Source organism: Salvia miltiorrhiza, chromosome 3, assembly GCF_028751815.1.
Source record: "Salvia miltiorrhiza cultivar Shanhuang (shh) chromosome 3, IMPLAD_Smil_shh, whole genome shotgun sequence".
NCBI classification, from domain to species: Eukaryota; Viridiplantae; Streptophyta; class Magnoliopsida; order Lamiales; family Lamiaceae; genus Salvia; species Salvia miltiorrhiza.
This window is the reverse complement of record NC_080389.1, coordinates 20,463,806-20,476,035: the sequence shown is the minus strand read 5'-3', so window position 1 is coordinate 20,476,035 and position 12,230 is coordinate 20,463,806. Positions and strand designations below refer to the sequence as shown.

At 34.4% G+C, this 12,230-nt stretch overlaps 2 protein-coding genes across 2 annotated transcripts; one reads left to right on the top strand and one right to left on the bottom strand.

The window, feature by feature from the left end:
* The first annotated feature begins 1,138 nt into the window (after positions 1–1,138).
* LOC131018063 (WRKY transcription factor 22-like) lies at positions 1,139–2,954 on the top strand. The gene is made up of 3 exons (XM_057946792.1): positions 1,139–1,720; positions 1,856–1,969; positions 2,327–2,954. Exons 1-3 carry the CDS (start codon positions 1,314–1,316, stop codon positions 2,718–2,720), a joined length of 915 nt encoding a protein of 304 aa, XP_057802775.1. The 5' UTR covers positions 1,139–1,313; the 3' UTR covers positions 2,721–2,954.
* A 1,240-nt stretch (positions 2,955–4,194) lies between these two features.
* Positions 4,195–10,481, bottom strand: LOC131018062 (endoglucanase 20-like). Its single transcript, XM_057946791.1, has 8 exons — positions 10,252–10,481; positions 9,667–9,876; positions 8,840–9,040; positions 8,317–8,394; positions 6,788–6,940; positions 6,589–6,697; positions 5,636–5,796; positions 4,195–4,691 (listed from the first exon to the last, which is right to left on the bottom strand). Exons 1-8 carry the CDS (start codon positions 10,462–10,464, stop codon positions 4,284–4,286), a joined length of 1,533 nt encoding a protein of 510 aa, XP_057802774.1. The 5' UTR covers positions 10,465–10,481; the 3' UTR covers positions 4,195–4,283.
* Positions 10,482–12,230: the final 1,749 nt, after the last annotated feature.

The following is a 12,230-nucleotide window of genomic DNA, read 5'->3' as shown; positions in this document are numbered from 1 at the left end:
GTGTCCTCAGCCATCAAAATACACATACCAATAAAATAAGATACTCCCTCCTATTCATTATATATGACGTTTTGTAAAATTAATTGTTTGTAAATTATATGACGTTTTAAAATATTCTTCCAAAGTTAACCTTGTTAAATCAAGTATATTTATTAACTTTGAAAAAGAGAAACAGGCGTACAGTGAAAGAATTGTAATTGAGACCTTGTATCTTATTAATGATTAATTAGCATTAGTTGAGGTTAATTTTGGTAAAATAATATTTTATTAATTTATGTGCAATAGCTAAGGACGACATATATAATGAATAGGAGGGAGTATTTTACATTTGTAACCTTAGCAATTATCATAATAACTACATATATACAACTAATTATTATATTCATACAAGTATTAAATAAGGATAAAATAAAAAAAATGTCATAAATATACTCTCAAATTTTGAAATGGGACACTTATTGAGAAACAAAAATAAATTAGCCAAATGGGACACTTATAAAAAAACAGGGAATATAAAATAATGAAATAATGGAATCCGTAGGAATTAGTGGCGGATCTAGAGATTGCTAGGGTCAGCTGAGCACTCCTCAACCAATAATTTTTTTATTACTTCACATTTATTATTTTTGTTGTTTTCTTATTTTAGCATCTTTTTTTTTTTTTTTTTTGAGAAAAATTTGATTTTTCTTCCAACTATTTTTTTTCACCCGTTATTAATTGGAACCCAATAAACTATAGAACAAAATATTCAAACGATCAGATTCATATGGCAAAAATAGACGAATAAATAAGAATAAAGAAAGGATCAATATGTAATACTAACGTGTTCATGACAGAAGCAAAAAAAGTTAAATATCATATTCGTTAAATGACGAAATGTGACCTTTTCCCATTTCCCTTTTTAACTTTTCTCTTTTTCAACAACTTTCTAGTCCAACTTTTACGTTTTTTTTTTCCGAGTCATCAAATCCTAGTCAGCAATGAGAACTCAATGAAACGGGCAGTGAAAGCGTGTGGTATACTACATAAACACAGTCTTCCCCTTCGTGCCACCCCCCCCTTTGACATTAACCCAAAGTCAACCCCAATCTAAAAAATTGTAATTAAAAAACCCTCAACTTGCCTCTTTAGAAGGCTTGAGATTGATTGGGGCTTCATAACCACTCACTAGTATATATAAGGCACCCCCATTTTGCAGCTCTTTCACCACTTAAAAAATTTCCTTTTCTTTAATCAAAAACGATAACAAATATATATATGTGAGAAAGTCAAACTGCGGCAAAGCGATCTTACATAGTTACATAGATTCAGTTATGTCCGAATTGGTATCCGACATGGCGGACTGGAGTTTGCAGGCCATAGTCCGAGGATCAAGCGGCGAGTTCGGGAAGATGGACATGGACGGTCCGGATTCATTCTTGCAGGCCTTGACGTCTGATCACCACCACCAATTCGACCAAGATCTCCGCAGCAGTTTTCCCGATATCTTCGAGGGTTCCACGGGCTCCTCCGGCGATGAGCTGGAAGAGCTTTACAAGCCGTTTTACCCGGCTCCGGTCTCGCATGAATCTCTGCCCGATCACACCGCCCTTGAGTTTCAAGAACAAGAACAAAATGCCGCCGAGGGTAAGCCGTCCACTCACGACCAATCCGATCAATCATCAGTTACCAGCCCCGTTGCTAGCGTCACCGCCGTTTACACACCCAAATACAAGAAAAGGTTTGTTTGTTTTCTTGAATAAGGATCAATAATAGTAGTTTCCCATTTTTGACCGGTTGAAGGAAAAACGTCTTACCAACTTAAAAAGATTATGTACATATGTATAAATTTTGATTTCGTGTTTGAATATTTTAGGAAGAATCAGCACAAGAGAGTTGTGATTCAGGTTTCGGCTGAGGGGCTTACTTCCGACATGTGGGCTTGGCGCAAATATGGCCAAAAACCTATCAAGGGATCACCCTATCCAAGGTTCCACTCTTTCTCATCACTTTAACAAACAAAATAAAAAACACACTAATATATATACATGTTGTGCGTTCTCTTTTATCGAAAATGGTGAAAAACATATATTTTCTCCTTCTTTTCACATACTTTATAAGGTGGATAATTTTATCGGATATGATTGAAAAAAATTTCTAAGCAGTCCAATTTCCCTCATTTCACTTCATATCATGAATAATATTATCACATCCAGATGTAAATTAAACAAATGGAGACCACTGAAATGCGATAAAATTTTCTCATTTTTTCCAATCCCTAATTTTCTAGTGATAAATAATCAATCAAAGGCAACGCACTAACAAAAAATAGAAATTGTGGGAACAGGAGCTATTACAGATGTAGCAGCTCAAAGGGGTGTTTGGCAAGGAAACAAGTGGAGCAAAGCTGTACGGATCCAGGGATGTTCATAATCACCTACACCGCGGAGCACAGCCACAGCCAGCCGACGCGGCGGAATTCCTTAGCCGGCACGGTCAGGCAGAAGTTCCCCTCCCCCAAGCAAGACAAAACCACCGAGAATTCGAAATCACGGCAGCAGCAGCAGCAGCAACCTGAATTAATGGATGTTAAGCCGAGAATCAAACAAGAGGAGGATGCGAAGCCATCCGACGAGTTCGACGTCTCCGATTTTGTTTTCAACGAGGATTTCTTTTCGGGGCTGGAAGAATTCGATGAGTTTGCGCAGCCATTTCCTGTAAGGCCTTGTAGCTGGGTTTAGGAGATACTGTGTCTTAATTAATTGTTCGTTAAAGAGATTGGTTGAAATTGATACTTGGCTTCCCTAATGAAGTTTTTTGATTTTTTCCAATGTAAAATTAGTTGTTTATTACTCCAATATGTATACATATATACTGTGTATGTTACGATTTCAGTTAAAGAGAAAGCTGAGTGTAAAGAGGAAACCCCTATTAAATAATTAATCTATAATTTGCCTCATTGAACATTAGGTTTTTGCTATGTAACGTATTTTATATATACGCAGTGTTATTGCCTTAAGTGTGTGTATATGCATGAAATTGTTTGATTTCAATAATTGTTTTTATTTTTCTCATATCTGATTGATCAGGCAGAGATATGCAATTTTTTTTTTCGTTTTGAAATGGGGGGTTTGGGTTGATACCATTTACTCTCTTCTTAATAAGCAGAACTTTGATTCCCAAACGGTGCCAACTCCTATATGTGAACAATTAAAGTTCAAATTCCATCACTCCCTCTTCCCCAAATCATAAAAATAAATAAAAAAATAAATAAAGAGAACTTCGATCCTAGTAAAGAGAAAGAATATCACTGTGCTACAATTTCTGTGGTGACCAAGATACAATTTTTAATTTGTTGTATTTGGCATGAATTACAAATTATTTGGTTACTACTTGCTTCGTCCTATTAAAATGGTCTCATTTTAATTTTCGCAAAAATTAAGAAAATAAATATAATTTTTTTTAAAAAAATATACTTTCTCCGTCTCACAAAAATATGAATATTTGTAAGTGGCATAAGTTTTAAGAAATGTTAAATAAAAGTGTATTGTGAGTGGAAAATGAGTCTCACTTTATAAAAATTAGAGATAAAAAGTAAAGAGATTGCGGTGGGGTAGAGTATATTCAAATTTTTGTGAGACAACGACAAAATGTTTGTATTTCTGTGAGATTGAAGGAGTATATAATTTTTATGCAATTATTCCATTTTTCCGTTATTTTTTATTCCACATGTTATTTTCACATTTAGACAATTCAAATAAAAATTTGAATATATTTTAGGACATAAAAGAGAACTAATTAATTTGATGGGATGGGAAGAAAAGGAGTATATTATTTTGATATAAAGATATAATTTTTTAAGAGTCTCAGTACAATAGGCTGGACAGAAACAAGAAAACGGTGTCATGGCGCGGAATTTCCAACTAGCAAGCTTTTAATTAGAGATATATATACATGTGAAAAGTTATACATATATTTTTGTGCACACATATAACAGATTATATAAATAATTATATAAAGGCACACCACACACCGAAACAAACACGTTCTTGTGCGTGTCTTAGTGTTGGCTCCAGTTAAGGAAAATCAGAATCATGAGTTGTATTCAAAAGGGAGAAAAATGGGGAAGAATTGCGGCATATGCAACTTGTATTCCTTTAATAGACGCCGTATTTTTTAGACAAACTATATTGAAATATGTGACACATCCTATAATAATTTAACAACCCTCACGACTTTGCAGATGTAAAATAGTAATTAAGTAGTGATGATTTAATAATTGCTGGCCTATATAATATGCCTAACTATACCCATTTCTTTTCACAATTTGTGACCAAACTTGAAGCATTAGCATGAATTTGTTGCAAGTATGAACTGTGTGGTGATTTGTTTTGGGCAACAAAAGCAGCCGCGGCTCCTACAAAAGCCGCGTTCATATACGTGGTTGGCTCCAAATGCGAGTAATCCGATCTTGAGTCGGAGAATTCATCGTTTGAATTAGGCCCTCCAACAATTGCGCCAATATGAGTGTTGGGGTTAGGATTTGGCGATGGATACCATGTCGAGAACCCGTCGTTGCAGCCCACCTTTGCCGGACTGGTCCGGATCGAGGGGATCGACGCGCCTCTATGGTGCAACCGCATTGGAAATTTGCTGCCGAAGCCAACCATGTACGACATTTTCAAGGGATTCTTGCCAAGAATGTAGTCTACCTGCACAACCACGTACGGAGCTAGTATTTCATATCGTGTCTATCATATAATTAAAATTAAATTAGAATTATTATTAATTATAGCTCCAAGTTTAAACTCGTGTACTACTTATATATGCTGTTCATTTAGCTCGAGCCAAATTTTTCAGCCAACTGAAACTGACGTGTATCAATGGAAACCGAAATTTAATTATCATTCTTTTCAATATATTACATATACCAACTTCATTCACATTCAATTCTTATGTGCCAAATCAAGTTTCGGCTTTACACGTCAACTTTAATTAGAAATTTTTGACTCTATTAAACAAGATAAATACAAATATTATTTGTAATATTTATAATTCAGGCTAAAAAATCAACATGAGGTTAAAGTTCAAATTATAATAACACTTAAATTAATTTGACTTGATTATCAATTTATACACAAAGTTTTAAAATATCTTAAAAATAGTGTTAAAATTGAAAAATAAGTAAAAATACATGTATTGATTGATAATTAACCAATGATTTTGTTAATCTAATATATATATGACGTCACTATAAAAGCGTGAGTGCCGCCACTAGAGGAAAGTACAATACCTCAAATTGAAATTTCGACAGCTAATTAATATCTCACATGAAATTAATGGTTGCCGAATTTGCTTCCATTTCGTTAAAGATGAAACTACAAATATTTGGAGTATATATGTGCTAGTGAAGGGACCAAGCTGGAGCCAAAACGCACACCAAATTATAAATATCGAGCCCCATTTTGCCGCATGCTTTTTTCCAGATTATTAAAGAGATCGTGCAAATATAGGAACCAAAATTTACTCCTTAACTAAATAAAAATATCACTAGGACCTCTAGCTAGATAGACCGCACCCCACTTTAGTTAGTATATATTCTATTATATATGTTATCCCAAAATTAATAACAGCATAATTTTGTGTAAATATTAACCTGTGATTTTGCAAAAGCTGTGATATTGGAGGGCGAAAACTTCACAGATCCACATTGAACCCCATCGACTCCACCTAGAATTTTGGAGTAGATAACAAGTGCCATTGAAGCACCAGTAACATATTGTAGGTTGCTGCTGTCTCTCACATACACCAGCCCTCCTGCAAATCAAATTTATTTCTTAAGTTATTATTTTTATTAATGAACAATTAAATTTAAAAGTAGACTAGAATATGAGACATTTGATCTTGAACTTTAACCATTATATTATTAGACCAACATATTTAATTTCGATTCATGTACAGTACAGTGTAGAGCTAATAATAATAATAATAATAATAATAATAATAATAATAATAATAATAATGCATACGACGAAAAAAATAAAAATAAAAGACAAAAAAATAGCACAATGAATAATGTCACTCTATTAATAGTAGAACACTGTTCAATACACCCAAATAGAGAAGAGGAATAGGGTAGGGTTCGAGTCATAATGTCACTAGCACCAAAATAGAAAAAGAGAATAGCGAATGGAGTGAAATGCTGCCTTAAAAATAGCGCTCAACGCTATTTCAAAGCAGCATTGGAGATAGTCTTAAGAAATGTTTTGGCATCAACATTTTTTAAACTTTCAAAAGAATAAGTTCTTCCACGCCATAAGATTCTTTTAAAATCTTAATTATAAATAACAATCAATTTACAAAAGTAGCCCTGCTATGTTATCATCCTATATCCTTCCTTTTTCATTAATTTCTTCTCAATTTTTAGTATCTATCTCACAATTCCGTCTCTAACTTATTAGCTCAATTATTCAAACACGTTGACAGCTTATACGTTCTGGACACATATCATTTTACAAAATCTTGAAACATTTTATAAATTAGCCAAACACCCTCTTAACTCTACTATTTCTGTGAAAATTTGAAGCAGCTAAAATTAAAGTTGATCACCTGGGGTTGTCTTAAACTGTAGAGAGCTGCTGCCTGGAATCAACGCACATACAAATGAGTCAGCATGTTCTTTGTACTTTGACAGACTTGTTTTTCCTGCAAGAAATTCCTGAGAAGATATTTGTCTTAATTAATATATTCTGAAATCGTTCAGCTTGGTTAAATAAAAGTAAAATTAATTAATTAGTTAATTACATGCCTTTGCTAGTAAAATTTGAGCTCCAGCAAATTTGTTGTCCCAGCTGAACTCGGAAACAGGCTGACTCCAGCCATGGTTGGTTGAGACATAGTTGAGATAAGTGGTGTCTCCACTTGCCTTGTACAGCCACGTAGCTGCCCAAAGCAGTTCATCCTTGTACAAGATTTTTGGCCATACTCATAAATTAACCAAATTACATCACATACAAGATCATTTACATTTTGTAAAATTTTCAAATCTCATGCGTGATAAATCAATATAAATATTGATGACATCATACTAAACTATTAAAATATACCGTTTAATGGTCAACATAGAAACTTTATTTCCAAAATGCAACTGAGAGGACTTATTAGTTAAGTATTTTGTTATCCACTACTTTTGGCTACCGTCAATCACTTTTCTTAATAATAGAATCTATACATATACTCCCTCCTTTCGATTGGGCTTGTCCCATTTTTTTTGAGCACGATTATTAAGGAGAGTTAAATTAATATAATAAAAGTGTATAAATGTGTGGAGCCATATTGATTTATAGTGTAAAATTATTATCCAAAATAAAAACAGAACAAAAGATTAATGGGACAACCCAACATGGAAAACAGGATCACAATATCAATCGGACAGAGGGAGTACTTATTGGTACTAGCAGAAAGAACGTACATTGTACGTGTAATTAATGTTATTTTATTTGATAATCCATTATTTTAGAAAATTTATTAATTCATTACTTTTTTTAGATAATTTATTGAATGGATATATTTATCTATAAGCCTTATCAATAGCTATAGATATATATCACATAGATTAAGTGTAATATCTAATGAATTAATATATTCTTATAAATATATATATGTAAAATAACCTTAAAATAAAAATATATAATAGAGGTAAACTAGGCAATTCACAAGTTGTGCCTTAGGATGCCTTAGGCTCTTTTTCTATTAGTATAGATAACATAACGTTGTTTTATAATTAAAATTTTGTTTTCGTATAATATTTTATTTTGAGGGCAACAAATATGAGATATTATATTTATCTATTTTCTTTATAGAAGTTTTATTCTTAAATTTGTTATTGTAATAACCCTTTAATATGAGAAAATAATTTTTTTGAATTTAAAATTCTTCAAAATTTCATAAGATTTATTTACATATTTTCATATTTTAAATTCAATATTTTTACGTGCAATATTATTGCAAACGTTTACTTTTCCTACCTGAGTTTATACTAGTTATTAGTTCGATAAGTATCTTAACCGACGTGTATCCATTGTTCGTGTAGGATTGACGACGGCCTTGTTAATTATGAGGGATATATCTTTATATACATAAATATATTTATATACATAAATATATAATCTTTGCATTAATGTATCATTTAGTTATATGTAAAACTGTGCTAATTAATAGTGTTGGTTAGCACTGTACGTATATGCTGCTACTCTTGGGACGTACGGATTTCTTGATATCTTGTATTCGTAAATTATTCATCTTTCCCTCAAAAAAGAAAATTAATCAACTATATACCTGATAACCAGAGAAGGAGCAGTAGAATGGGCAAGATCCCTGATAAGATCCTCTATACTTGTCTGCAAACTCAAACAGCTGTCATCAAGAGAGGGGAGAGAGAGAGAGGTGAGTATGATTATCAAATCAAGAAGAATAAGTATATATAAAGATGTTGGTTTTTAACGAGATTTAGAGGGTGTTTGGTTGAACTTATAATATATGAAGATAAACTCAAACAACTTAATTATAAATTCCTCTACCTCAACTTTTCTTTATTTTTTTACACAAGTAATTATTTTACAAATACTATTCAATTATGATTTGTTATTTTCATCATATACGAACTATTTCAAGTTCATCTCTTTTCAATTTTCTCTCTAGCACAAAATTCTCTCTTTAGCATATAAGCTTAATTATTCAAACACTTCGACAATTTATCATTTTTTAAGAAACTACGTCTTATACCCTTTAAAAACATCTAGCTTATAAGTTGTTGGATCTTATAAGCTCTTGATATAAACTTAGCCAAACACCCTTTTACCGATTTAGAGCTGCGCAAGAGATGGTGGGAATAGTTGGGATCAGGTTGTCTGAAAGCAATGGAAGCAGCGGCAAGGGCGGCGGCGGCCTCAGCCGCGGCCTCGGTTCCGGGGGAAGTAGGAGTGATCTTGTAGAGTGTTCGCGGCGTGTCCATGTCCTCCGGCCTCTCCCAACATGCGTGATCTTTATTGCCATCGCCTACCTATTTATGCATGACGCATCAGTGCAATTAAATATATACGAGTACAATTTTATAAGTTTAGTATAATTAAATAAAATCTTTCCCCTTATGTTTTGGCCGAACTGTCTTGTTCACTAAAAAATACTACGTGTTATTGGATATTCTCTAGCCAAATTAATTTATAACATCCATCTCTCATAAAACATGTAAATAGCCATGCATGGATTCTCTATATCGTATCCCATATCATATATTTTCATCACTCGCAATTGATCATTGATTATTGATGAGCTAATTGTTAAAATAGAACCGTAACTTTTAGTGTTTTTGAAAAAGAGAATTACTGAATGTTATAAAATTTGAAAATGAGAACTATAAGTTATGAGATTTGAAAATGAGGACTGTAGCTTTCATTTTTTATATTTACACTCTTATTTTGGCACATGATGGAAGCTATAATCATCATTTTAATGTGTTAAATAGGAGTGTAAATGTGAAAAATAGAAGTTATAGTCCTCATTTTCAAATTTGATAGCATATAGTCTATTGTTTTTAAAATACTTAAAACTACGGTCATGTTTTAAAAATTAGCTCGATTATTGATGAAATAAAACATGTGACTGTAAAGGAAATTAGGTGGTGACGACCTGAGTGTAGAAAGTGGTGGAAGAAGTGTGAGCGCGGAGTAAGAAATTAGTTCCCCATCTGATTGCAGTTAGAAGGTTTTTGAGCTCCGATGAATCTATCTCCTTTCCATATTCATTCACAACCCAACTCAACAAGCTCATCGAAAATGACATAGGCCATCCGAACTTCACATTGTCGCCCGCATCATAATATCCTCCAGTTAAATTTACCTGAATAATAATAATAATAATAATAATAATAATAATAATAATAATAATAATAATAATAATAATAATAATAATAATAATAACATACATAACTAAACCCTAATTTTGTTATGATATACTCCTTCCGTCCACAAAGGGCGTGTGGTGAAGTGGAGGGCACGAGTTTTAGTAAAAAAGTTAAAAGATGTGATTTTAGTGTTAAAAGATAGTATTGGGTCCACCAAATTGTAAAAGAGTAAGTATTTTGTAAATATTGAATGTGAATGTGGTTTTTAAAGTATAAATAAGGTTTCTAAAAAAGGAAAACGCACAATCTTTGTAGACGGACGAAAATAGTAATAAACACACCATCTTTGTAGATGGAGGGAGTATATATACATTTTCGACGTGGCCGTCGGAGAGTGCAGAGTCTGCCCTCCACTTGACTTGCTGGTTTGCAGGCAATTTCCCAGAACGTTGTCCTTGAAAGAACAAGATACCTTTGCTCAAAGCATCCTTGTAATCGATGTTAGAAGAGCATGATTGGTGATTATTCTTGATGGATTTTGCACCACCACACAAAAGAAGCCAAGTAATTATCCACCAACTCATGTCTCGCTTCGTTATGAACTAATATTAAGTTGGGTTATTTAATGGATATGCAACGTTAGCTATATATATAGTGTCACACGATAACCTTTTCGTGTATGTGTGTCTATCCATGCATGCACATGTTGTAGGGTTTTGGAATTTAGAAATCATTCAGTTTACTTCTCTCTTCTTTCCATCTGAAAACTTTCGATCTCGAATTTCCTATTTAATCAATTTGGTTTGCAAAATCAGTAAGTTTTTAGGTGTTTAGAATTAGACCATATATATGTTGTACTCCCTCCGTCCCATTAAAGTTGGCCACATTCTTTTCGGCACGGAGATTAAGAAAGGGATAGTTAGTGTTTAATTAAAGAAACAATGGTGTCAAATGGCCATATTGAACATGCAAACACAATATTTGGCCACTAATTGAAAAAACACAAATTATGACCATTAATTAGGCAATATGCCTAATATACCCCTAATTGGGCGGACTGGGTAGGGTCAGGAGCGCGGGTCGCGTGCCGGGTAGGATCAGGCACGCGGGTCGGGTTAGGCACTTATGGCACTATTAGTGCCATAAGTGCCAATGATTTTTTTTTTTTACTCCCCCTGCCATGTCTACCCCCCAGACCCCCGACCCCACCCACCCCCAAGCCTTGTCTACCCCCAGACCCCCGACCCTACCCACCCCACCCACCCCCACCCACCCACCCACCCCCCCACCACCCACCCCCAAGCCAAATATTTTTTTTACTTCCCCTGCCTTGTCTACCCCCCAGACCCCCAACCCCACCCACCCCCCCCCACCACCCCCCCAAGCCAATTTTTTTTTTTTTACTCCCACTACCCTGCCTACCCCCCACCCACCCCCAAGCCAAAAAGGAACTTTTTAAACACTTCCCCTAGGGTTTAGATATTCCATTTAGGGTTTAGATTATCCAATTAGGGTTTAGATGTTCCATTAGGGTTTAGATTATCCATTTAGAGTTTAGATGATGCTGTTGTTTCTATATTTGTTCTGCATGTTTGGCACTTATGACACTATTAGTGCCATAAGTGCTAAAAAGACCATTTTACTTTATTTTATTTTGAATTTCCGTTGGCACTTATGGCACTATTAGTGCCATAAAATAAAATAACAAAAGTAAAATTTGATTTATTTTTATTTAGGGGGAGTAATTTTTTTTTTGGCTTGGGGGTGGGTTGGGTAGGGTCGGGGGTCTGGGGGGTAGACAGGGCAGGGGGAGTAAAAAAAAAAAAATTCGTTGGCACTTATGGCACTAATAGTGCCATAAGTGCCTAACCCGACCCGCGTGCCTGATCCTACCCGGCACGCGACCCGCGCTCCTGACCCTACCCAGTCCGCCCAATTAAGGGCAAAAACGTCCCAAAGCTATAAAAATGGCCAAAATTTATGTTTTTTCAATGAGTGGCCATAATTTGTGTTTTATAATTCATTTTGGCTATTTCAAAATTTTACTCTTAATTAAAGGTGGTCCAATAAAATTAATGAATTAATTAAAATTTCCTTCAACCTAAATCTTTGTCTTCTTCTCAACCTCCATAAAAAATCTGGCCGACGACGGCAATGGAGATGCCGACGACCAAATTTTTTAGACAAATCAACGCATAGCCAGAAGCCAAATAGCCCAAACCAAACCAAACCAAACCAAACCAGAAGCCAAACGAAGATGGACGGAGTCGCCCTTCTGTCTCCGCCGCCAGAAGCCCTAGCCCTCAAAATAGACACCCAAATCAGAGACCCTCTGTCTTCGTCGTCAACC

What these genes read in the sequence shown, in the direction of transcription:
- LOC131018063 (XM_057946792.1), top strand. Translation starts at nt 1,314, where the DNA reads ATGTCCGAATTGGTATCCGACATGGCGGACTGGAGTTTGCAGGCCATA. An exon ending in ACACCCAAATACAAGAAAAG is followed by an intron (nt 1,721 to 1,855) that starts GTTTGTTTGTTT and finishes TGAATATTTTAG; the next exon opens with GAAGAATCAGCACAAGAGAG. An exon ending in AAGGGATCACCCTATCCAAG is followed by an intron (nt 1,970 to 2,326) that starts GTTCCACTCTTT and finishes TTGTGGGAACAG; the next exon opens with GAGCTATTACAGATGTAGCA.
- LOC131018062 (XM_057946791.1), bottom strand. Translation starts at nt 10,464, where the DNA reads ATGAGTTGGTGGATAATTACTTGGCTTCTTTTGTGTGGTGGTGCAAAA. An exon ending in CTCAAATTTTACTAGCAAAG is followed by an intron (nt 6,698 to 6,787) that starts GCATGTAATTAA and finishes ATATCTTCTCAG; the next exon opens with GAATTTCTTGCAGGAAAAAC. An exon ending in CAGCTTTTGCAAAATCACAG is followed by an intron (nt 4,692 to 5,635) that starts GTTAATATTTAC and finishes GTGGTTGTGCAG; the next exon opens with GTAGACTACATTCTTGGCAA.